The 26,981-nt window shown below is 34.9% G+C and overlaps 1 protein-coding gene, 1 long non-coding RNA gene and 1 other non-coding gene across 3 annotated transcripts; 2 read left to right on the plus strand and 1 right to left on the minus strand.

Annotated features, from left to right (window-relative positions):
- Positions 1-20,455: 20,455 nt before the first annotated feature.
- LOC110786034 (mitochondrial import inner membrane translocase subunit TIM8) lies at positions 20,456-23,453 on the plus strand. Its single transcript, XM_021990542.2, has 2 exons — positions 20,456-20,632; positions 22,989-23,453. The coding sequence occupies exons 1-2, from the start codon at positions 20,594-20,596 to the stop codon at positions 23,175-23,177; spliced, it is 228 nt and encodes a 75-aa protein (XP_021846234.1). The 5' UTR covers positions 20,456-20,593; the 3' UTR covers positions 23,178-23,453.
- LOC130461021 (uncharacterized) lies at positions 20,639-22,122 on the plus strand. Its single transcript, XR_008921312.1, has 2 exons — positions 20,639-21,547; positions 21,668-22,122. It is a non-coding gene; the product is annotated as an uncharacterized lncRNA (long non-coding RNA).
- An 803-nt stretch (positions 23,454-24,256) lies between the features above and the next one.
- TRNAQ-UUG (transfer RNA glutamine (anticodon UUG)) lies at positions 24,257-24,328 on the minus strand. Its single transcript has one exon. It is a non-coding gene; the product is annotated as a tRNA-Gln (tRNA).
- Between the last annotated feature and the right edge of the window lie 2,653 nt (positions 24,329-26,981).

A 26,981-nucleotide genomic window follows, 5' to 3' on the forward strand; every position in this document is an offset into this window, starting at 1 on the left:
TTTTGAAATATTACAGATCGATGGTTTTTTTAATTTAAAAAGTTCAAACTAATCTATAAATATCTTTATTTAAAAATAAAAATAAAAATAAAAATAAAAATGAAACAAATTTTTAAAAATTTTGCAAGTAGCATATAAATTTTTTTGTTTTAAAATAATAGTATTGATTTTTAATTTAATTTTAACTTAAAAATTGAATAACACAAGACTTTCGAATAGTTGTTTGTAGTGGAGATTTTTGTTATTTGAGCTATGGCCATGGAGAAAGCTCAAATCGCAAAAGTCTCTACCACGTTGGGAGTTCAACATTAGGTACTAGGTCTATCTAAATTTACTAATGTAATGATTTTAATTTAAAAATTAAATAACAAAAAGCTTTCGAATATTTGTCATGATACTTTTGTCAGTTGAGATACGTCTATAAGAAGCTCAAACTGCGAAAGTCTCTACACTAGGAGCTCAATCTTAGATAGTGTTTCTAATTTTTATCGGGCTTATAAGTTTAATTTGTTATAAACTAAACTTTAGGCCGTGCGATGCACGGATTCTACTAAATTGTTATGTTTAAATAGAACTCCTATATACCAATTTTATATATTAGATTAGATTAGTTTTTGATTTTGCATTGAATTTTATTTTAGATTTATTTTTATTAATTATGAGAGTGTTTGTTTTTGGATGAAATTGTATATGCGTAATATTAATAAATAATTAATAAAAATATCTACGTGACACTTAATTAGGTACTCAATTTTTTTAATTCAAAATTAATTTTGAAATCTTATTTTTCATTGGCCGAAACCATTAGATTTCCTACGTGGCGCTCTAATATTGAATTACTATTTGATTTTAAATTAAATTTTATTTATTTTATTTTAGATTAGTGTTTGATTTTGGATTGATTTTACTTTAGATTTATTTTTTATTTTTTAGAGTGTTTGATTTTGGATGGAGTTGTATATATGAGTAATTAATTAATTAGAATATACACGTGGCACTTAATTAATTATCTATGTGGAAATCGATTTTTTTAATTCAAAAATAAATTAGAAATCTTATTTTTCATTGGCCGAAACCATTAGTAATCCGAGGTGGCGCTCTAATATTTCAGCAAATATGCCTCCTTTATATATATATATATATATATATATATATATATATATATATATATATATATATATATATATATATATATATATATATATATATATATATATATATATTAGATTAAATAACAAAACTTTCGCATATTAAACAATGCCGACTGCTGAGCCTGGCTCAGCCGCACTACCCGGGGTGCGAGCCACCCGAAAATCCGTCTTAGCAACACGACTCTTGTATGTGGAAGTGGAAGTGTGGAAGCCTATACGACGTAACTTTTTTTTTTTTTTTTTTGACATAGGATAAAGATACAAGAGAAAAAGAAAAACATCAAGCAAATTAAGCATCAGGCCTAACACCAAATGGTGTAAAGAATTGCAGTCCCTCATTTGCAGCCCGTTTAGCCAGATCATGGGCAAACTGTATATCACCTCGGTCCACCTTGTTAATCATGCAACTTCTAAAACCTGTACCTATCTCAAGAATGGCTTTCACTGTCCAAGTAAGACGAATATCAGGCTTAACTTTTCCCTTTAAGTAAGAGACCAAGATAGCCGAGTCAGTGTGTACTGCAATATCAGTCAAAGAAGATGTCGTTGCCCATTGTAACGCTCGCAGACAGGCCATAGATTCCACATGTAACGCTGAATGTCCTAGACCATAGTCACATCCTCCAATAATTCTTGTCCCAGCTGACTGTGGTTGTTGAAGCAACCATCCCATACCTCAAGTGTTCACTATCTTTCTCTGTTAGAGCTCGCAGCGGAAATTTGGCTTTTATTAGATAATATGAAATCGATACCTCACAAATAAATAATATTTTGTGAATAAACAAACAACCCTTTATGAAGGAAATAATAAAGTTACGTAAGAAAAATAATCTTTTCTTAAACTAAGCTTTAATGATGTGAATTGTTAAATTGTATTGAATAAATTTTACATTACACTTCTACACATTTATAATGAATTAGAAAACTAATTAAACAATGGTTTACATTGTTTCACCTATAATCTTGTTTCCTATAATTAACTAAACAATAAAAATAGAAACTACATTCTATTATCTCCTTATGTTTCTCTCGTTGTTTCACATTTCTCACCATTCTTAAATTAGATATAATTAATTTAGGAATTAATGATATCCATATACTCCCACAATTCTCCACCTCGTCCATAATTTGAAAACATTCAAATTTTGGATGAACAAATTGTAGTATCGTATCCGGTTGCACCATTTTGACAATGATTGCCTACGTACCCTCGACCGGGATCAAACCAATCGTAGTTCCTTTTATCTTTCCATGTAATGCCTAACATGGGACAATGTTTAGTAATTCCAAGAAATGTTGGAACTTGCTTCCTGACACAACTTTGGTTAACATATCTGCGGGGTTCTCATTTGTATGCACCTTCATAAGAGAAATACTACCTTCCTCTATGACATCTCGAACAAAATGATATCTCACATCTATATGCTTGGTACGAGCATGATGAACCTGATTCTTTGCCAAATGCATTGCACTTTGACTGTCACAACTCAGATTCACAAATTCCTGCTTCAACCCCAAATCATCTAGAAGTCCCCATAACCACAATTCTTCCTTGACTCCTTCTGCCAAAGCCATGTATTCGGCCTCTGTAGTAGATAGAGCCACCGTGGCCTGTAACATTGATCGCCAACTAACTGGAGCACCATGTATTTTAAACACGTAACCAATAGTAGATCGTCGATTATCTAGATCACCGGCATAATCAGAATCAACAAAACCATTTACCTGACATATATCTCCACCAAAGCACAAACCCGTGTCAACAGTACCTTTTAAGTACCTTAAAACCCATTTCACAGCTTCCCAATGTGCCTTTCCTGGATTCGCCATGAATCTTCTGACAACACTAACCGCCTGTGAAATATCTGGACGTGTACACACCATGGCGTACATTAAACTGCCAACTGCACTAGCATAAGGTACATTATCCATGTATGCCTTATCTTCCATTGTAGTGGGAGATTGTTTACAAGAGAGTCTAAAATGTGGAGCCAATGGAGTTACCACTGACTTAGCACTTTTCATCCCAAACCTTTCAATAACCCGCTCAATGTAGCCTTTCTGGCTCAAGAACAATTTTCGATTTGATATCTCTCTTCTAATCTCCATACCTAGTATTTTCCTTGCAGCCCCCAAATCTTTTGTTTCAAACTCTTCACCAAGTTGAGTTTTTAAAATACTTATCTCCACCTTGCTTTTTGAAGCAAGAAGCATGTCGTCGACATACAATAGAAGATAAATATAATCACCTCCATGAAGTTTGCGAATGTATACACAACAATCATAATTACTTCTAGAAAATCCTTGCTTTAACATAAAGGAATCAAATCGCTTGTACCACTGCCGAGGAGATTGCTTCAATCCATAAAGTGATTTCCTCAAGCGACATACCTGACTCTCTTTACCCTCAACCTTGTATCCCTCAGGTTGATACATATAGATTTCCTCATCCAAATCACCGTGTAAGAAGGCTGTCTTCACATCAAGTTGTTCCAGCTCAAGATCACCATGAGCAACGAGACTTAATAGCACCCGAATAGAAGTATGTTTTACCACCGGAGAAAATATCTCATTGTAATCAACACCTTCTTTCTGTGCAAATCCCTTGGCCACTAGTCTATCCTTATATCTTATACCATCGGTCTTGGAAGGATCCTCTTTTCTTTTATACACCCACTTACAACCAATAGCAGTCTTTCTCACGGGCAATGAGACTATCTCCCATGTCTTGTTTTTATAAAGAGATTGCATCTCTTCCTTCATAGCAACCAACCAACTCTCTCTATCCTTGTCTTTGATAGCATGTTTGAAGGTGATCGGCTCATCATCCTCCACCGAGAGTGCATATTCTACCAAGTTAACTTGCCCGTAATGCCTCAGAGGTTTGTCTGACCCAAACTTCTGAACTAATTTATAATTTCTCTTTGGCCTAGTGGTTGCCAAAGATTCCTGCTGCTGTTGTTGTAACACATGTACATTTTCCCGTTGAATCTCCCCATGTTAAAGATCATCCTCCTCATCATTTTGATTAACACCAGGATGCTCCACCTGAACATGACTAGAATCTGTTTGGTCTCTAGATTCTATCTCCACCACTTGATTATTTGAAGTAGTCCCGACATCACCATTATTTGACACCATAACTTTCGGTAAAGCTATCATAGATCTTTCATCAAATGTCACATCCCTGCCGATTACGAATTTAGAATCCTCTATACTCCAAAGACGATAGCCATTAACGCCTTTGGGATACCCCAAGAATATTGCTTTCTTGGCTCTTTCATCAAGCTTGTTATTTTTGACATGATAATAAGCTGTGGACCCAAAGACTCTAAGTCTTTTGTAATCTGCATGTTCCCCTGACCACACCCTATGAGGTGTGTCTCCATCTAAATAAGAATGTGGTGATCGATTCACTATATAACAAGCTGTAGCAACCGACTCTGCCCACCATTTCTTGCCTAAACCAGAATTAGAGCGCATACACCTAGCCTTCTCAAGTAGTGTACGATTCATTCTTTCCGCGACTCCATTCTGTTGTGGTGTGTCTCTGACTGTCCAGTGTCTTACAATGCCTTCCTGATCACAAAACTCCTTGAAAGCTCCCTCTGTATACTCTGTACCGTTATCAGACCGTACAGTTTTTAGCTTTCGACCCGTTCTGTTCTCAACCATTGCTCTCCACCGCTTGAAAATGTCGAATACCTCATTCTTATGCTTCAGAAAATAAATCCAAGCATATCTAGAATAATCATCAACAAATGTAACAAAGTACCTGGAACCACCCTTGGAAGAGACTTTAGTCGGACCCCAAACATCCGTATGCACATAGTCTAACAACCCTCTGCTTTTGTGTTTGCTTGTAGAGAACTTTACCCTGTGTGATTTTCCATACACACAATGTTCACAAAATTCAATTTATGGTTTCTTCATGTTCTTCAACAAACCTTGTCCGCAAAGCAATGATAGACCTTTTTCCGACATATGCCCAAGGCGCATGTGCCATATCCTAGTGCATTCTGTTTGGTCTTTACTTCCACTGATTCCAACTGCTAAATCACCTGTAACAGTTGTGCCTAAAAGAGGATAAAGATTACTGTGACGAATCCCCTTCATCACTACCAAGGAACCACGAACAACTTTTAATACTCCATTTTCCATGGATATTTTGCAACCATTTTTCTCTAATAACCCAAGAGAAATAAGGTTTTTCCGTAAATTTGGGATGTGTCTTACATCCTTCAAGGTTATTATTGTTCCATCATGCATCTTGATTCGGATAGTACCTAACCCGACAGTCTTGCAAGCATGATCATTTCCCATCAAAACCGTGCCACCGTCCAAACTTTGATAAGTTGTAAACCACTTTCTGTTTGGGCACATATGGTGTGATGCTCCTGAATCAAGCATCCACTTACCAGATATTTCAGTGCATTGTTCTGATACGGAGTAACAATAATCTTCCTCGTCATTTGAGACAAAACTTGCCTCTTGTTTTTCTTGTTGTTTTCCTCTGGAATTGTTGTTGTTGTCCGACCTCTTGAATGTAGCCCTCTTATTTGGACAATTTACTTTAAAATGACCAAGCTCACCACATTTGATACATGGTCTTTCCGCAAGAGGTCTAGATTTTGGTCTAGACTTTCCTCCCTTGCCTCTTCCTCTTTCATTAGTCCTTCCTCTAGTTGTAAACAATCCCTGGGCTTGTTCCCTGTATTCTCCTCCACTGCTAGACATCATCCCACTTTTAGCAACCTTTCGAAGATCATCCGCTAAAAGTGATGTTCTAGTTTCATCCATGGTTAGAGTATCACCCACAAGCATCAATGTTTGAACTAGATTTTCATAGGACTTTGGTAATGAAAGTAATAACATGAGCGCTTGGTCTTCCTCTTCTATCTTCACATCTATATCCTTTAAGTCTGATATAATCCTATCAAACTTATTGATATACTCCCGAATTGAGGTGCCTTCTCCCATCTTGCATGTATACAATTTGGATTTTAGATAGATCCTGTTCGTTAGAGTTTTCGTCATGAAATTTGTCTCTAACTTTGCCCACACGCCAGTAGCCGTTGCTTCTTCATTTACCAAGAATGCAACATCCCTCTCAAGGCACAAGATTATGGTTGCTCGTGCTTCAAGATCTAACTCTTCCCAATCCTCATCCTTCATATCTCTGGGTTTTTGTTCTTTTCCCGCTAGCGCTTTGTGTAGCTTTTGCGAAATTAGCAAATTTTTCATTTGCATCCTCCAATAGGAAAAATCATTTTTCCCATTGAATTTTTCAATTTCATATTTCCCAACTTTTACCATTCCACTAGTACAAGCCATTATAAAAATATTTTCAAAATAAAAAATTTAACCACTTAATATTTTGACGTTTGCTCTGATACCAATTGTTAGAGCTCGCAGCGGAAATTTGGCTTTTACTAGATAATATGAAATCGATACCTCACAAATAAATAATATTTTGTGAATAAACAAACAACCCTTTATGAAGGAAATAATAAAGTTACGTAAGAAAAATAATCTTTTCTTAAACTAAGCTTTAATGATGTGAATTGTTAAATTGTATTGAATAAATTTTACATTACACTTCTACACATTTATAATGAATTAGAAAACTAATTAAACAATGGTTTACATTGTTTCACCGACAATCTTGTTTCCTATAATTAACTAAACAATAAAAATAGAAACTACATTCTATTATCTCCTTATGTTTCTCTCATTGTTTCACATTTCTCACCATTCTTAAATTAGATATAATTAATTTAGGAATTAATGATATCCATATACTCCCACATTCTCCCTGTATATTGTGTTCTGCTCCATAGCTAATTTGAAATGGGTTTGAACTGTTTGAATGTCTCCAGTCTCCGAACAGAAAACTCTTGCATTTCGCGTAACCCATAATGCCCACAAGACCCCTATAAAAGTCACTACACGATCACTTAACTTTCCATCCCCGCTTATAAAAAGTGGATATAGTTGAGAATCCATTGTTGAAGAGAAAGATTCCCGTTAATATTTGAGTTTATGTCTAGCATACAACTCCTCAACATTTCTTGGGCCAAATTACAAAGGCGAAACAAGTGTTGCACATCCTCGCAAAAGTCACTGCATAAGTCACAAGTTACATCTAAACTAATCCCTCTCCGCTCCAGACTAGCTTTCACTGGAATCCCGTCAACCATTATCTTCCTTATAAAAGTTTCCACTTTTGGAGAATTTTAAGAGCCCATAATAACTTTAAAAAAGGTACAAACCTAATTTGTCTTATACCAAAATTAGATTCCCTGTTCATGAGACGCTCTTGTAAAAAGGCATAACCCGTTTTGACTGTGAAATCCCCGTTAACATTTTTAGTCCAATATAACTGGTCTGGAGCCGAACCTAATGGAAGCTCAACAGACAAGATATCATTTGCATCAACATTGACAAAGGAATTTCTAATTAGTGATGCATTCCAATGCTTTTCCGAAGCCTGAATAAAATGATTGACACTCCACAACTGTGCATCTGCTAAAAGAATATGGGACACAAAAACAGGTATCTTACCGTGAACCCAGTTATCCCTTCCCGCTATGACATTGCGTCCATCTCCAATCTTCCAAGCACACCCTTGTAGTAACACATCTTCTGCTTGGCGAAGACCTTGCATACCCCACGAAAAACGACCTTGGCATCTATTAGGAATCTATTAGGTTTACCTGTAGATAAAGCAAATTTCCCCTTTGCAGCATATACTCTTGAAATTAAAAGCTGGAGATTTTGATGCATTCTCCACACTTGTTTCATCAAGAAGGCTTTATTAAGTGTCGATAAATGACGAATACCCAAGCCTCCCATTCCTCGGGGTAGATGTAAAATATTCCTTCGTATCCAATGCATTCCTTTTTGTCCTTGTTTAGCCCAGAAGAAAGTAGCAATCATTGAATCTATTTTGTTCGCAATTGTCACAGGAATTTCCATGCTCATCATAACATGAGAAACCGCAGCAACGACGATGGTATTAATTAAAACCAACTTTTGTACCTGGGATAACAACACCCCATTCCATGAGGTTATCAAATCCGCAACCTTATCTATCAAGTAATTAAAATGTAAACGTTTTGAACCCATACAATCAATAGGTACACCCAAATGTTGCCCAAACTGTGAAACTTGTGGCATTCGTAAAATTGATTTGAAAAGTTGTTGCTGCGGAAGAGAAGTATTAGGACTTTTTACTTAATAAATGATTTAGCAAGATTTAGCTGTTGACCTGAAATACGACAGTAGCGATCCAGAATACCACTTATATTTGTGCAAGAGCTTTGTAATCCCCCGTAAATTTATAAATTTTATTAATATATTTTAACGTATATTATTTATATTTAAATAGAATTTTTGAATTTTAAGTAATAAATATATAATTAACATATATTTATTTTATTTTAAGTACGTTCTAATATTTAACGATTTTTGAACTTTATTATATATTTAATGTATATTTAATTTTATTTAAATACATTTTAAATATTTTAACGATTTATGAAATTAAAAATAATTTTAGAATTTTATGTTGAAAAGAATTTGAGTTACGAAAACACATTGGAATTTGGAAAATAAGCCTAATCGATTTTGAATTCAAATACTAAGACTAAATCCTAACTCTAGCCCAATTGATAAAGCCCAAAGTAATAAAACCCAAACTACCTACTCCCTTCTCTTTCAATATTACGTAAAAAAAAAAAAAAAAAAAACAATAAGCTACCTCCTTCAAACTCACGTAAACCCAAACCCTCAAAACCTGCTCCTTTCTTTGCAGCCGTAGCCGCCAACCAACGCCGGACTTCCGTCGCTGCACTACCCATCACCGCCGATAACTTCTTCCCCCTCTCTTATCTCTTGCTTCGTCCTTTCTTCCGTTTCCTTCTCCCCTTAATTTCAGTTCTGTTTTCGCACACAGCCACCAATCAACGCACGTAACCGCCCTTCTTGCACCGGACCACCGCCGTCCTTCCATACGGTAGTCCTTCTCCTCCTTCTCGGTCCTTCCTTCTCTTTCGTTCATTCGTTGCTTCCCTTTTTCTCACTCTGTTTTCTTTGGTTGCTGCCCACGCAAAGCACCACCAAGACGTCGCGATTTCACCGCCCAGCCGCCGCGCCACCACTCTGCAACCTCCGTGCTCGCTGCCGCAAAGTCCACCGCCGGCCAGCCTCCTCCTCTTTTCTCTCCTTTTGGTTATTTCTTAAACCCTAAGCTATTTAAATGTTTTAATTACGTTTTAATAATTTAATTTATGTTTCTTGAATTAAATTTATGATTTTTATCATTAAGTTATGAAATTTCAGATTATATGTTGTTGAAATTAATTTAATTATTTTCAGATTTATTAACTACGTTTAAGTTAGGGTTTTAATGAAGTTTCATTAATTTAATTCATGCTCCTTGAATATAAATTATAAGTTATTATAATTATATTATATTTTCAGATTATATACTATGTTTAAATAATAAATTTAATTTTCAAGTTATGTAATTGAATTGAAATAAGGAATTTAATTATTAAAGCATGGATTTTTAAGACTTTAATATTCTAAAATCATAATAGAATGATTATATATTATTAAAGCTATTATTTTTATGATTTTAAGTACGTTGATTATGTTTTATGGACGTTTGAAATTATTTTATATTGCTGGAAATTTTAAAGGGGATGTTTTATTGGAATTTAGAACGTTTTGGGATCATTAGTTTAATAGTTATTATGCTTGGAGGTTATTTAGTTAAGTTTCGATATTGGGGATGGTTCAAAATATGTTTAAGGTGTATTTAGAGTACTTTAGTATTGCTGTAAATTGTTGGATATTGATTGGGGAATTCTATTTGTTGTTTTTAGGCGGAGAATTCTTTGTAGGCGACTTTTGAATTCGTTAAAGTGGCCTATCAGTTTGTTTACACAAGGTACGTACATACCTGTGTGCTTGGAATGTGTGTTATCTGTCGAATCATGTTGAAAGTTGTTGATGAACTTGGTTACGTTGAAATTTACATGTTTAATGTTGTTGGATGAACGTGTTGAACATGGATTGTAGTATGAGAATTATAACATGTTAGTATGGATTATTGATGCAAGCATGTCAGTTGGGAACTTTATTTTATATATATATTGATTCAGATCGATTGATCGTTGTTCCCTTTTAGCTTTTCACTACTTTATGAGGGCCGAGGACCTTGTTTAGTAAGTTGAAACCTTATACCCATATAGAGGGGTTGATCAGTATTAAAGGAAAGGTTGGATTTAATTGGAATGAGTCTTGATTGATACCTTTGTGATCACTTGCTTAATTCCAAGATAAAAATAGTTGTGCATAAATGTTGATTGTATGACTTATGTGATTGTTAAGTCATAACAGAGTTTAATTTGTAAATCATGTAAAGTGAAACTGGGTAGCAATAGCTTTAGACTGTGCACGTCTAAAGTGACGGACAATCAGGAGTTGGGGTCATGGGTCGCCTATGGCTTTTTCTGGGGCCGGATTGATCACCGGTTCTATTTTATTCAAAAGTCCCTCGATATCGCAGGTCATTGGGGTTTACGGAGTCGTGCCCGTACCTCGTCTTCCTTAGTGAAGAAGAAGAAGTTTCTAGTAGCAACTCGGTCCATTGACTATTTTAATTAAAATAATGTTATTGTTATAAAAGTCTGGTGCAGTCTAGCCTAGTCTAGTCAAGTGTGGTCGTCAAACTAACATGTTTTGTCTGCCCTTACTCGTGTTTTATTAGAATCATGTTAGGGTTGTTCGTTTATTAGTATCATGTTAGGATTGTTTTTGTTTTAGTATGTAGTACTCAGCTTTGCTGATTACGTGCTTTGTTTGTGTGTGTTGATCATGGCTATGCCTTATTGATCCTGTGATTACCCATTTTGGTGAGCAGTCTCTAAGGATCAATAAGCGTTGCCATCTACAGGTTTGAAGATGATGCATCATGGGGATCGGGATTAGAGAGCTTGTATTTAGTTTCGTTTTGCTAAGTAACTTGGTTTGTTAATTTAGACTTTAAACTTATCGTACTATTTATATTCCCTTATTTTCGTTGGTTGGTTTTTGGGATTAAACCTGTAATCGATTATTTATAAACCTAAAGTTAGTTTTATGTTTTCCCTGCAAAATTCTGAATAAGCCGTTACGTTTTCACACGGGCGATAATGCCTTGATAATTCTCTACGTTTTATATAAAAAGGTTATTTTAGAAAAGAGAGAATTGGCGGGGTGTTACAAAGTGGTATCAGAGCTTAGGTTTTACTTTAATAAATTTTTAGGCGCCTAACTATCTAGTTATTTAAAATAAATTTCTTAAAAATCGAGCTTCTACGTATTATATTGTTCAAAAATTGGTACTTTATTTTGGGGGGGCCGATTTCCTTTTATCTTGTTTGAAAGTACATAATATTTCTTATTTAAGTTCGAAATCAAATTATTATTCTAGTTAAAGTGATACTTTCGACATTTTTATTTTTCTTATTATTTATTATTCAAAAAAAACAAAAAAAATGAGTACATTTTGTTTAAAGTTTCTTTTAGTTGTTTCAAGAGTTAGAATTCGTTATTAGAAAATATAAATCTTTTTTCGAATTAATAACTTTATTTTCGAATTTATTCGCTACGCATTTCCTTAATTTATTTTACTTTATTTATTTTTTATTTTTTATTTATGTTATTATTCTATGTTATAATTTTCTTATATTATCGTCCTTTTACTTTGTTATTTAAATAGTTCCAATGTTTTAGTTTATGAGAGATGGGTAGTATAAGAAGGGCATATAAGATAGAATTATATGTGCATTAGTAGCTAGTCAATGCTAGCATAAAATTGATTGTTATGTACGTGCGTGTGCTAATTGTTTAATGTTACATTTAAATGTGCATAAAGAATTGTTTGCTTCCACCAAAACTTATTGCATTATTAAACTTTGTTTATGACTTGGTTGGAAATCGTTAGTGAGACCTGAAATTGTTTATTTCAGGAATAAAAGGTTTTTTTTCCAAGTACACTAACATAGGATCCTTCGAGAAACTTGATATAGAAACCCCTGACATTTACGTGAAGAAAATTGTGTTTGGATGTGAATATCATGCTAAAGTTCAAGGGCAACCTATCTTAATGAGAAAGGATACCATAGCAGCCACCATCATTAATTGCTTACCTAACAAATTTCCATACTTAGAACTCAAGGAAAAGTTTGAAGACATGCATTCTGAAAATGGAACTCCAAACTTGGCTAAGTATGAGACTTGGGATGGTAGATGGAAATATGACTCAGAAATTCTGACCACCATTATTGAGGCGGCAGAAAGTGGGTTTAGAGACGGTAAAATCGTAGGGAGTCATGTTGGAGAAGCAGTTACAGAAGAACCTATGGGAGTAAGTGTAAATAATGACCTAGAGGAAAATGATGTAGCTGTGGAGAACGAGAATGTAGGTGTTGAGGCAGAGAATCCTAACCCAGTGGCCCATGAGCCAACCATTGAGATTTCTAGTGATTCAGATGCAGACCTCGAAAGTGAACAAGAGATTGCAAGTGAGCCTAATCAAGATGAAGACATGGTAGAAGATGCAAACCCTGAGGAAGACCCCGATGAAGACCCTGAAGAAGAGTTCGATGATCTTGAGATCTAAAGTTCACTCCGAAAGCTTTCAGGAGCAATGGATAGGCAAGAGGCCACAAATATTTTGAAGTCATAAATAGTTAATTCGGATATTTCATGAAATACCCCCGAGTTTTGAAGTAATTCACCAAATGCCCATCAAGTTCCAATAATTCACCAAATACCCCTGACAATTGACTTAATGCCCCAAATACCCTTACGGATAACGGTCCGTTAGTCCGCCGTTAGCCTAGTTTCATAATTCACCAAATGCCCCTTTTTAAAAAATTTATTTCACCAAATGCCCCTATTATTAAACTAATTTCACCAAATGCCCCAACCTTAAAAATAGTTATTCTGATGTTCTAACGGCTAGCCTTTTCATTTGAAAATTAGTCTTTGCTTATTGTTTTCTTATGCCTTCTTGATCCACTAAAGTTGTGATAATATCGAAAGGTTAATTTTGAACAAACGTAGTACGAAGAGAAAATAATAATGTTGATTGTGTGTTCCACTCAATACAAAGCTATGCAATTTATAGGTATCAAAATAACAAACTAAGTCTTATAATAAGGGAGAAAGATACTTATGAAATGAATCCAAGCAACAAAGAAAATCAATGTTCTGATTAACGAGTGGGATATCTTGAAATGACAATTTGTACATTAAACCCAAGGCATAATCCAAAGAGAAGCTACTAGGAAACTTATTCCTGATTTACAGCTACGATGCCAATTATGAGCTTTGGATCTATTGATGTCACAAGGAAATTTGACAGGCATCGACTCATCATACACAAATTCAACTCCACCGCTTCAACCCAGGGACGGGAAACACTTGAGGAGAATCTCAGAACCTGTTTCGAGCTCCTGTTCTGATAAGGTCAGTGGAGGAACCAATCTCACTATTTTCCTTTTCTAGCAGTTAATATTAACAATTTAACATTCCTGAATTTCGACAAGCATCAACTAGCGGGCCAACTTGTACATCCAACTCTATACCAATAATAAGACCCTGCCCTCGGACTTCTTTCACATGTTGTTTGCCTCCCAATTTCCTTGCTAAGAGTTCTCTGAAGTCTTGACCTTTCTTTGCTAAAAGTACTTGCTTACTCTCCTGAGTCCTAAGTTCTACCTGTCCATCCCAAACCATGACATAAATAGGATTAGCCTTTCTTCATTTCAAAATCAAAGTAAGATGCCTTGTATTGACATTACAATATTAGCTTTTTCTTCTTTTGCTTCAAGTCCTATTGCATCTTACTGTTTCCCCTATTTTCAGTACTTTCTCCTTCGTCTAAGCTTCCCCTGTATTGTCCTTCATGCTGCTGCCCTCTATTTTCTTGCTCAACTACTCCCTTGCACCATCTAAGATTGTTGCAAGGATCACACTTGTACACTTGTAGCACAACCTTTGCGGATTGAGTGTTGTATCGGAGCTTCAGATGACAAATTTCCTATCACAATAGCAAAATTGGTTAGGTACTCTAATATATGTGGACTCATTGTGTGTGGATGATGAATTTGAAAAAAAACTCATGACACAAATCTAATGCAATTAGAAAAACAAATAAAAACAACATCTAAATTACAAGAAACATCCAGAAAGTGGGTTTTTATAGCCAAGCAAGACCAACAACTACTTTTCAAACGAAAAAACTAGTCGTTGGAACATCAGAATAACTACTTTTAAGTTTGGGGCATTTGGTGAAATAAGTTGAATAATAGGGGTATTTGGTGAATTATGAAACTAGGCTAACGACGGACTAACGGACCATTAAAAGTAAGGGTATTTGGGACATTAAGTCAATTGTCAGGGGTATTTGGTGAATTATTGGAACTTGATGGGCATTTGGTGAATTACTTCAAAACTCGGGGGTATTTCATGAAATATCCGTAGTTAATTAGCTCTTTTATGTTTTAAAGAATAAGTAGCAAAGCTACAACAGTTTAAGGTTAAAGTTTATTGAAGTTTGAAATGTTCTTTATTATTTTCAAGGATGTAATAAACCTTTATGGAGTTAGCAATAAAAGTTAAAGTTTTCCAGGGATTGTTCATTATTCTATTTTGAGGATTCCATAATACTCCAACCTCTAGGTAGTACGTCATGGATTAATTTTTCTATTGGTTGCATACTCAGTGTGAATTGTGGATCAATTTAATCGTCACAAAAATATTAAATGATTTGAGTACATAAAGGAAGTGAGGGCCAATCTAGACCCTCATGACCAATATGATTCAAAATGTTATGCCTTATGTGCAGTGTGTGAATGTATTTCGTGAATTATTGAGGATGATTATTTTTCAATGATTATTGCATCTTGTAGACGATCGTTGCACCTTCGTAAACGATTGTCGTGCCTTCGTAAATGATGTGTATTAATGTGAACATTGTTGGTTGAGGCGATCTTTATGGTCAATTCAAATATTTAATTGTATGGGATAACGTATAAGTGGTGTTTCAAACCTAAAGTAGAGTATACTAATTGCAGGTCGCGTTCTAGAATGGCCAACAACAATGATCTAGCTGCTGCGATTCGCCTCTTGGCGGAAAAGCTAACCCAGGAAAGAACTGAGCGCCCCGATTCTGCAGGGGAAATGTTTGAAAGACTTTCTAAGGTTAAGCCACCGTATTTCAAGGGGCAAGCAGATCCAACCTTCCTAGAAAACTGGATTAGGGAATTTGAGAAACTATTTGAGGTTGTGAGTTGCCCAGGGAGTATGAGAGTAAGTCAAGTTGTCCTTTACCTGAAAGATGAGGCCGACCTTTGGTGGAGGGAAAATGGAAATAGACTAAGTGCTGCTGAGGGATTCAATTGGGATTCATTTATTGTTGCCTTGAGGGGGAAGTTTTATCCTCCTTTTATGAGAAAGCAGAAAGCGCAGGAGTTCATCAACCTTAGGATGGGGAATATGACTATTGCTGAATACTATAGCAAATTTATAGCTTTGTCGAGGTTTGCACCTGAGGTGGTAGCTACTGAGAAACTAAAAGCTCAGAGGTTTGAGCAGGGGTTGACTGATGAAATTCAACTGGGATTAGGTGGGGAAACTTTTACATCCTTAGACATAGTGTATGGGAGAGCTGCTCATATTTATGGTCTGCAGTCTAGAAGGGATAAGAAAACTGTGGTAATTGGGGAAAAGAGAAAAGATTTTAATACTGGGGGAAACCAAGAGAACTTTCAAAGGAATAGAAACGGAAATGGAGATGGAAATTTCCAAGGAGGAAACAACCAGGGGCACCACAACAACTCGAACCAATCTAAGAGAATGCATCATTGCAAGATGTGCAGTAACAATCACCCTGGTAAGAACTGCAAAGGAGAATTAGTGACCTGCAACTATTGTCAGAAAAGGGGACATAGGGAGTATGAGTGCTTCACTAAGCATAGAAAGGAACAAAATAGTAATGGAGGTGGAAACCAAGTGAGGTTTAACCAGTCTGGAGGTCAAAATTCAAAGCCTGGAGGGGCACAAAACAATCAAGAAAACTATAATAAGCCTGCAAATGATCACAACAACCCGAATAAGGCTCCAGGAAAGTTGTACATGATGGATCAGAATGAAGATGAACGATCTGCCGATATAGATTCTAGTACTTTTTCTATTAACTCCGCGCAAGTTAAACATTATTTAATTCGTGGCAACTTGTTCTTTTGTGTCGTCACCTGTTGTGAAAAGTCTAAAGTTAGTAGTTTTACTGAAAAAGGAATTTAGAGGATAGAATTCGTCGAAAGAAAATCTTGGTTAGTTATTCCCTAAGGTGAGTTACGAGGGCGTAACTCGTTTTCTTTAAGGGGGATAGAATGCGATAGAAATTCACGCTTTTTACCTATTTTATGGCATTTTTATGCATTTTTATGCTTATTTTAGCAAATTTTACAAGTTGATGCAAAGCAAATAGATTCTCCGCATAAGAAAGGGTGTTCATGAGTAACACAAACAGCTTTGAGTTGGAAAAAGAGTGCACATAGGTGGCACAAGTACTTCTCTAGTAAGAATAAGTTAAAAGCTTTTGGGAAAATGTGGGAAATTTCGTGTCAAGTTTCGGGACGAAACTTCTTTTAAGAAGGGTAGATTGTAATCCCCCGTAAATTTATAAATTTTATTAATATATTTTAACGTATATTATTTATATTTAAATAGAATATTTGAATTTTAAGTAATTAATATATAATTAACATATATTTATTTTATTTTAAGTACGTTCTAATATTTAAAAATTTTTGAACTTTATTATATATTTAATGTATATTTAATTTTATTCAAATACATTTTAAATATTTTAACGATTTATGAAATTAAAAATAATTTTAGAATTTTATGTTGAAAAGAATTTGAGTTACGAAAACACATTGGAATTTGGAAAATAAGCCTAATCGATTTTGAATTCAAATACTAAGACTAAATCCTAACTCTAACCCAATTGATAAAGCCCAAAGTAATAAAACCCAAACTACCTACTCCCTTCTCTTTCAATATTACGTAAAAACAAAAAAAAAAAGAAGAAAAGAAACAATCAGCTACCTCCTTCAAACTCACGTAAACCCAAACCCTCAAAACCTGCTCCTTTCTTTGGAGTCGTAGCCGCCAACCACCGCCGGACTTCCGTCGCTGCACCACCCATCACCGCCGATAAATTCTTCCTCCTCTCTTATCTCTTGCTTCGTCCTTTCTTCCGTTTCCTTCTCCCCTTAATTTCGGTTCTGTTTTCGCACACAACCACCAATCAACGCACGCAACCGCCCTCCTTGCACCGGACCACCGCCGTCCTTCCATACGGTAGTCCTTCTCCTCCTTCTCGGTCCTTCCTTCTCTTTCGTTCATTCGTTGCTTCCCTTTTTCTCACTCTGTTTTCTTTGGTTGCTGCCCACGCAAAGCACCACCAAGACGTCGCGATTTCACCGCCCAGCCGCCGCGCCACCACTCTGCAACCTCCGTGCTCGCTGCCGCAAAGTCCACCGCCGGCCAGCCTCCTCCTCTTTCTCTCCTTTTGGTTATTTCTTAAACCCTAAGCTATTTAAATGTTTTAATTACGTTTTAATAATTTAATTTATGTTTCTTGAATTAAATTTATGATTTTTATCATTAAGTTATGAAATTTCAGATTATATGTTGTTGAAATTAATTTAATTATTTTCAGATTTATTAACTACGTTTAAGTTAGGGTTTTAATGAAGTTTCATTAATTTAATTCATGCTCCTTGAATATAAATTATAAGTTATTATAATTATATTATATTTTCAGATTATATACTATGTTTAAATAATAAATTTAATTTTCAAGTTATGTAATTGAATTGAAATAAGGAATTTAATTATTAAAGCATGGATTTTTAAGACTTTAATATTCTAAAATCATAATAGAATGATTATATATTATTAAAGCTATTATTTTTATGATTTTAAGTACGTTGATTATGTTTTGTGGACGTTTGAAATTATTTTATATTGCTGGAAATTTTAAAGGGGATGTTTTATTGGAATTTAGAACGTTTTGGGATCATTAGTTTAATAGTTATTATGCTTGGAGGTTATTTAGTTAAGTTTCGATATTGGGGATGGTTCAAAATATGTTTAAGGTGTATTTAGAGTACTTTAGTATTGCTGTAAATTGTTGGATATTGATTGGGGAATTCTATTTGTTGTTTTTAGGCGGAGAATTCTTTGTAGGCGACTTTTGAATTCGTTAAAGTGGCCTATCAGTTTGTTTACACAAGGTACGTACATACCTGTGTGCTTGGAATGTGTGTTATCTGTCGAATCATGTTGAAAGTTGTTGATGAACTTGGTTACGTTGAAATTTACATGTTTAATGTTGTTGGATGAACGTGTTGAACATGGATTGTAGTATGAGAATTATAACATGTTAGTATGGATTATTGATGCAAGCATGTCAGTTGGGAACTTTATTTTATATATATATTGATTCAGATCGATTGATCGTTGTTCCCTTTTAGCTTTTCACTACTTTATGAGGGCCGAGGACCTTGTTTAGTAAGTTGAAACCTTATACCCATATAGAGGGGTTGATCAGTATTAAAGGAAAGGTTGGATTTAATTGGAATGAGTCTTGATTGATACCTTTGTGATCACTTGCTTAATTCCAAGATAAAAATAGTTGTGCATAAATGTTGATTGTATGACTTATGTGATTGTTAAGTCATAACAGAGTTTAATTTGTAAATCATGTAAAGTGAAACTGGGTAGCAATAGCTTTAGACTGTGCACGTCTAAAGTGACGGACAATCAGGAGTTGGGGTCATGGGTCGCCTATGGCTTTTTCTGGGGCCGGATTGATCACCGGTTCTATTTTATTCAAAAGTCCCTCGATATCGCAGGTCATTGGGGTTTACGGAGTCGTGCCCGTACCTCGTCTTCCTTAGTGAAGAAGAAGAAGTTTCTAGTAGCAACTCGGTCCATTGACTATTTTAATTAAAATAATGTTATTGTTATAAAAGTCTGGTGCAGTCTAGCCTAGTCTAGTCAAGTGTGGTCGTCAAACTAACATGTTTTGTCTGCCCTTACTCGTGTTTTATTAGAATCATGTTAGGGTTGTTCGTTTATTAGTATCATGTTAGGATTGTTTTTGTTTTAGTATGTAGTACTCAGCTTTGCTGATTACGTGCTTTGTTTGTGTGTGTTGATCATGGCTATGCCTTATTGATCCTGTGATGACCCATTTTGGTGAGCAGTCTCTAAGGATCAATAAGCGTTGCCATCTACAGGTTTGAAGATGATGCATCATGGGGATCGGGATTAGAGAGCTTGTATTTAGTTTCGTTTTGCTAAGTAACTTGGTTTGTTAATTTAGACTTTAAACTTATCGTACTATTTATATTCCCTTATTTTCGTTGGTTGGTTTTTGGGATTAAACCTGTAATCGATTATTTATAAACCTAAAGTTAGTTTTATGTTTTCCGCTGCAAAATTCTGAATAAGCCGTTACGTTTTCATACGGGCGATAATGCCTTGATAATTCTCTACGTTTTATATAAAAAGGTTATTTTAGAAAAGAGAGAATTGTCGGGGTGTTACAAGCTTTCCGTTTCTCGGAAAAAAATCATAGCATCATCAGCGAAAAACAGATGCGTAATCGTTGGAGCTTGCCTTGCAAGTTTAATGCCTTGAAATAACTTAATATCCTGACCTAACGTTAACATTCGTCCTAGAATATCCATGCAGAAGAGGAACAAGTACGGCGATAAAGGATCCCCTTGCCTTAAACCACACTTAGGCCTGAACGGAGGAGACGTTTTCCCATTAATAAGAACCTTGAATGAAACTGTTGAAATGCACTGATATATTAAATGAATCCACATAGATGGAAAACCATAGGCTTTAAGAACACGCAACAGAAAACCCCAGTGAATTCGATCGTATGCTTTGCTCATGTCAATTTTCATTGCAGCCAAATTTGGACCATTAACTTTCCTTCCATTCAGAAAATGTAGAACTTTAATGAAGTATCACAGACTCACAACCCGACCCGCTTATTTAATATTCCATATTGTCGGTACTCCCGTATCAATTATTCCAAGTTATCGGGTCGGATACTTCAATCTTAAGATTGTTAACCGGTCGTGATGGCTTGGGCTTAAAATGGCCCTAACAGTTGAGTCCATATTAAAAACCCAGTTGCCTCTGTAATTAGAATATCAGATCATCGGCCTACGCAAAACTTTGCCTGTTTAGCTGTTTGCTTCAACACTCATTTCCTCTGTGTTTGCTAGGGTTTTTGAAAACGTGCGAGGTTTGTGACAGAGAAAGAAAGAGATCAACTTCAATCGCCAGCCATGTCGTTCAACTCTCCTGAATTGCAAAATCTGCTTGAGGTGCTTTCCCGTCTCTCTCTCATCTTATTTTTTAAAAAAAATCGATGTGAACATTTGTTTGGTACCTTGATTGAAAATTTTATTTTGGTAAAAGGAACCTTTGATTGAGGTTAAATTTTATAATCATAAGTACATTCGCCTGATAATTGCTGTTTTATTTCTGATTTTTCGGCCATATTGTTATACAATGTTATTTGGGTATTAGATGTTGTTTTAGGGTTTATATGATTTTATGGGGAATCTCATTAGTTGTCAACTAATTGTTTTTCATCCTGCTAATTGTAGGAGCAGTTGAATTGCATGTTTGTTGTAATTTGTTTTGTGGTGACAATGTAATTCAATGGTGGAATTGGAATTGGTGATTCGTCGTATCAGTAAAAACAAAATGCCGGTTTGATATGCTCAAAAGTCTTGTTCTCCCGGCTGGAATGTCGTGCCATTACCATGGTGTGATTGTTGAAATATTTGAGACTGCCCATCAAAATAAAACAGTCTTCCTTAATAGTTGCACTTACTTTCTGGGATTTACCATGAAAATTGCCAGTTTTTGTTATACAGTACTCCGTAACTGCAAAATCTTGTTCTAAGATTTCCCAATCTTTCGATACTTCTGTGTAATGAGGAGATTATAGGAAAGTTTCAACAATTATCAAAGACTATGCCTTAATCACGAGGGAGTTGGGAGTTGGGATTTGGATATCATGTGAGAACTATTTCCTTATAGAGGGAGTAATTACCAAGTACTGATGGAAAATGGATGTGTAGGATTGATCGAAGGATCATTTTTTTGGTGTTTGGAAACTTAGTGGTAGGAAATTTTTCGTCGATTCAAAGAGATTGAGTTAGTTATATAATCAAATTAACTTGCATTTGCTCTTGGATTGAAAGAGTCCTATGCAGTACTAGAAAAATGAGGTAAGAATTTTCTATGCCTATCAGGAGCAATTGGCTTTAAGATTATTTTGTGATAATGTTCTTCACACTCTATTATCGTCATTAATTCTACTCTTCTCTCTTTACTTCCCTCGTATGCAGACATTCCCATGCTGAGTACCAAATCTGTTGTCAATGTGTTCTTGCTGCTGAACAGATGTAGTCCTCTCTCTACCCTTCTTTTTGTAGACCTCTCTTTGCTAATGCCATTTTCACTTGCTTTAAAAGGTGATAGGTGAGTTGATTATCTTGCCTGGGAATGGGTTTTTGATTTAGGAACTGAGAAGAATGATGGTGATTGGTGAGGATCATACGGTGTATGAGTGTATCTTTAAGAAAATGTTTATAGCTATAATTAACAGTGTGTTTTTAAGAGTGTGGCTGACGTTGGTGTTGGAATGCCTATGTTATGAATGCTTAGTGAGTAGGTTTTTTGTTTAAAAAACAGACCACCCCATGCATTCTTCGAGAACCCTTCTCTTATCAATTTCTTGAACCTCCTGAAGACAATAACAGATATATGATGAAGCCTACAGGAGAATCCTGATTTATCTTTAGCACACTATGTGTTATCCTTTCTTGATGTAATAGTTTATTAAATGCTTCTTTGCGGCCTTAGCCTCGTTGTGTTGAATTTTTTTGGAGGGGAGAAGGGGGTGTTTGCTGATGGAAGGTCGGGGAAAGACAAAAACAAAACTAAAGTTGTGTAGTATTATACTAGTATTATAATTTTAACTATGTAAGAAAGTTTGCCTCCATGGTTCTGGAATTTGGATATTGTTTAAATTTGACCTAAATTTAAGAAGGTTTAATGCACCTGTTGAAGGTTGCTTAAATAAATTTCTTTTACTTAAATGCATATTAATCTGGCTGATGCTCAAATCCTAATTGTAAAAACTGTTAATTTTGGTATGCAGCTCGATAACTTGAATAAAGGTTTTTATATATGTGAAGGTTGACAAAATGCCCATTACCTTGCAGAAGTAAGTGCTAGAATAGTAAGGGATAAATAGGTTTACTGCTAGTCTGCCATCAAATTTCGTTTATGCCTCTACTCTTTTCTTCTTTGAGCCAAAGACTAATTTGTAACATTGCTGGAGTTACCTGGTACGAATAAGAGGATTTTGAGTTGTGAGTAGATGCAGTTCTCTCGTTGCCGAGGTCCAGAAAGCTCACGCGTGGCACGAAGTCTGGACTTTTTATTGTGTCCTTCCCTCGCAGTGATCTTAGAACATTTACATGCCAAAGTAGATTATGGTTTTGTTCGCCCTTACTTAGTGCTTTTCTATAGAAATGTTGGTATTTACTCCTTGGTACTATTGAAGAACAACTGCCTACTCTAAAATTCAATTTCTTCTGTAAATTACTGATGTATGCTTGAAAATGCTGATTTTTTTTGTCTTTAATTTTGAGCAATCTGCAGCAAGAGAAGCAAAGAGCCATGGTTAATGAGATGGTATCGAAAATGACAAGTGCCTGCTGGGATAAATGTGTGACCGGTGCACCTGGAAGCAAGTTCAGCAACAGTGAAGCAGCATGCCTTCAGAATTGCGCTCAACGATACGTTGAAATGAGTATGTTAATTATGAAGCGCTTCCAGTCAATGCAATAGAGATCCTGATGATAATTGCCTCACTTTTGTGGTCTCTGTTTTAACTTCCCTCGTGGGGTTTTTACTGTTGCAACCGTGCAATGCCTATACATTTCATCCAACAAATATCAACTTGAGTTGCGCCAGCATTGAATTACTTATGAAGTAGTCTTTTGCACATGATTAGTATGTCGACCTTTATATTTACTGAACATGTGTTTTTGTGTTGAACTTGTCTTTCCAATCCCCTCTTCCATTTCGAAGAAAATAAAAGTACAAAAAGAAGCATTCTTCTTACACCATATATGTGAGATTTTACCCAATGATTACGCTAATGATTGGCTTTGACATGAAGATTAAATATCTTGCTTCGTACTTTCATTTACAGACTGTAGTTGCTTGTTGAGAGTCAACATGTGAATGTTTAGGCTCTGCTCTCTTCACGTTATTCTTATTGCTTATCAGATCCATAAAAAACAAAAAGCACTTGTAAAATATATTCGGATCAGACCAGATCAGAAACTAGAAAAATCAAACAAGATGAAGAGAACAAAATCAACAAAATCTTAGTTAGAACTCAATGCAGTCTCACAATGTACGACACTAATGAGGAAGTCTTAATCTATACTGGGTATACCATTGAAATGGTATATTAAATTCTGCATTTTTATTTAGTACCAAATCACATAGTTTAGTATAAAAAAAGTAGTTGTATTTCTCATGTACCAAACATCATACTCCGTAGTTTGGTAATATGGTTTCATTTTTATTTGGTTTCAAACAATATAGTTTGGTACTCACAAGTCAAAGATAAATGTTATTTCTCGTGTGTCTTACTCAACTTATTACATGAACTTACCATTTAGCCCTTAATATACTAACTGAAGTTACTATTTTGCCCTTAGTATACTACTTTAATGGTATAACTAGTATAGATTTAAAAAACCTCTGTCACTAATGTCAATTTCTTAGGGTGGAGCATTTTGATTTTATGGGCACATGTCAAATGTTTAGGGATCTACCCCAGTACAGTACACACACACACACACACACAAAGGCGTTCTTGTAAAAAATCAGGTAAAAAAAATTACCAGGAAAAAAGGTCCTACCGGGAGTCGAACCCAGGTCGCTGGATTCAAAGTCCAGAGTGCTAACCACTACACCATAGAACCATATTTTGGTAAGAATTGGTGATTAAAATTATCTAAAAAGGACACTAACCCGCTAAACAAATACTTCGTGCTTAGTTTTGTTTTTAAAGTAATGTCAATAACGATTAACGAACCAATAAGGTATTAAGACATGTACTCCGTATCACATTTTTACCCACAAATTATGGGTTAAGATTTTGTCCAAAGCAAATACTACGTGTTAGATGACATAACTCCTTGAGGAGGCTTTTCACAATGTATACTAATTATAAGTAATCCCTTTTCCGTCAAAAAATAAAATAAAATAACCACATAATTGCATTATGCATAACAATGGAGATCATTGTTTATGCAATCACACATAAACTTGACACAGTTCCATCCTAAAATCAATAACGCTTTTGGTCATTTCCATATTCTCAACCCAAGATCCACTATGGTTCATTGGTGCCAATGAGGCAATTAGAAGGCAACCTAAATTATAAATAGGGAAAGAGAAAATTTAAAATAGTTACTATTGTACATAAACTTTCAAGCTTAATCAATTATTATTATATCTGATTGACTTATGATAATAAAAAAAGAACTTATTGAAATATTCCTTTGGTTTTGTAAGTAATCGTTTGTATAAGTCATACGCATTTACATGTATCAATAGACATTTTTATGCATATTGCATTCAAATAAGAGGGTTACACCAAATGTCCTTATACATATTAGAAAATCTTAGCAATTATCGAGAATTATGGATGTTTAGATTTGTTAATTTTTCTTTCGACAAAACATGTATTTTTGGGCCCGTAGAACTGTAGAAGATTATCATAGAGCTACCTTGAGCTTATACGGAGTACTTTGTAAATATACATACAAATCGAACAAATTGACGCATCATGATTCATGACCAAATGAGACAAAATCACAAATGCATGATTGCTTCTTTTTTCTATGACATTTTTTTTTTATATATATATAGAATTATTCGTGGAACTCAACACACCACAAATCGTATAAATAATGGGTCCAAATGCAACAATAGAGGACCAACCTTAGCTAAGTGTACATATGTACAAAAAGAATTCAATGAGAGAGAGATTGAAAAGTGATGAATCAATATATAAGTCCAAACTCCAAATAACATGTAGAAAATGACTTAGGTTTTGTGATAATACTTATAAATAATGAATTAGGTTAACTTAGATTTTGTAATGTCAAACTTCAACTATCAAGTACCGTACAAAATGTGTGGTTTTAGAATTTTTGTTGAATTCTTGATATTCCCCTAGCTACCATATTACACCTGGAATCAACAGAGATTGGTCGACTAACCTAATTCTTGAAATTGCCAAATACAACCAAATTTAAAAAATTGGACAATTTATATTGTCATTGTATCCATAATTCCATATCCCATATATATGAATGGTCGACGTTAAAAAAAGGTAAAATACTCAAAATAGCATGTACTCTCGCCTTTACTGGCTTTCTTTTGTGAAAGATTTCCAGCATAAATGGCTAAATGATGTTAAAATTTCTAAAATATGTCCCTTTTAATTTATTTTTTAATCTACCGTTCACGTTATCATTGATTTAAAAAGACTATTTTTATTTTTTCCGGCTCAGCCTGAATCGCCAAGTGAAATGACGATTTTTTCCAAAGGAAAAATCGTCAATTGAATTGACAAGTTACTTAGAAGTCCACCAATTCAACTATATAATGACTTTTCCCTTAGGAGATTAAATTCATTGGGTATTTAATATCTCACACTTTTCAAATGGGGCATTAAATCTATCCCATACCCATTTTTCCAATGTCAGATATTTTTTATAAAAGTGAAAGCATTATAAATAAAGTAAGTTGCCCTGTTTAAATAAAAAAAATAGAGGAATCTCAATGCACATTAATTAATCATTAAATCGTTTGCATAATACCAAACGTAAAGAACAAAAGGGACGAAGGGAATAATTATTTCATATAGGCGAAAGATTTTCAACTCAAATGTTATAAGATGTCAAAATTCCCGAAATACATCCCTTCTCCATTAAATTCATAATCTACTATCCACGCCATCAGGAAATTTGGTCCCTTTTTTTAACGATTCAGCGGAAAATAGCCAATTGAGTTGGCGATGTATATACACTAAGTTCCCAATTCAATAGGCGAGTACTACAACTCAAACGTCACCCCTGCCAATTGTCAATAACTCACTTAATTGGGCAGGACACATGGTAAATCGCCAATTGAAACGATATTAGGTTTATGATAAGTCTATTAGGTTTATGACTCTATTTAATTCATAAACTAACCCAACTCTAATTTGCTAAATACTATAACTCTAGATATACCCTAGATATACCCCAGATATACCATAACCCTTGATATATCACAACTTTAACAATTAATAATTGTCTTGTTTAGAAAATCTACTTATTTTTCACTCTGGATAACGTATTCAAGTGTACTATAGAAATAATATACGGAGTACACAATGGAATAAAGGAAACTTTTTCCATTATAAATGAAAATTAAAGCATCCCAAAGGATCAAAGTTATAGCTTGTTGAGTACTTGAGTATGAATTTGAGGAAGTTGGTTTACCAAATAAAAAGTTGAGTCGTGAGTTGATTAAAGGACAAGTGTTCATAATAATTGTTACAATCATATCATTGGGATGCAT

Source organism: Spinacia oleracea, chromosome 5 (assembly GCF_020520425.1).
Source record: "Spinacia oleracea cultivar Varoflay chromosome 5, BTI_SOV_V1, whole genome shotgun sequence".
Taxonomy (NCBI): Eukaryota; Viridiplantae; Streptophyta; class Magnoliopsida; order Caryophyllales; family Amaranthaceae; genus Spinacia; species Spinacia oleracea.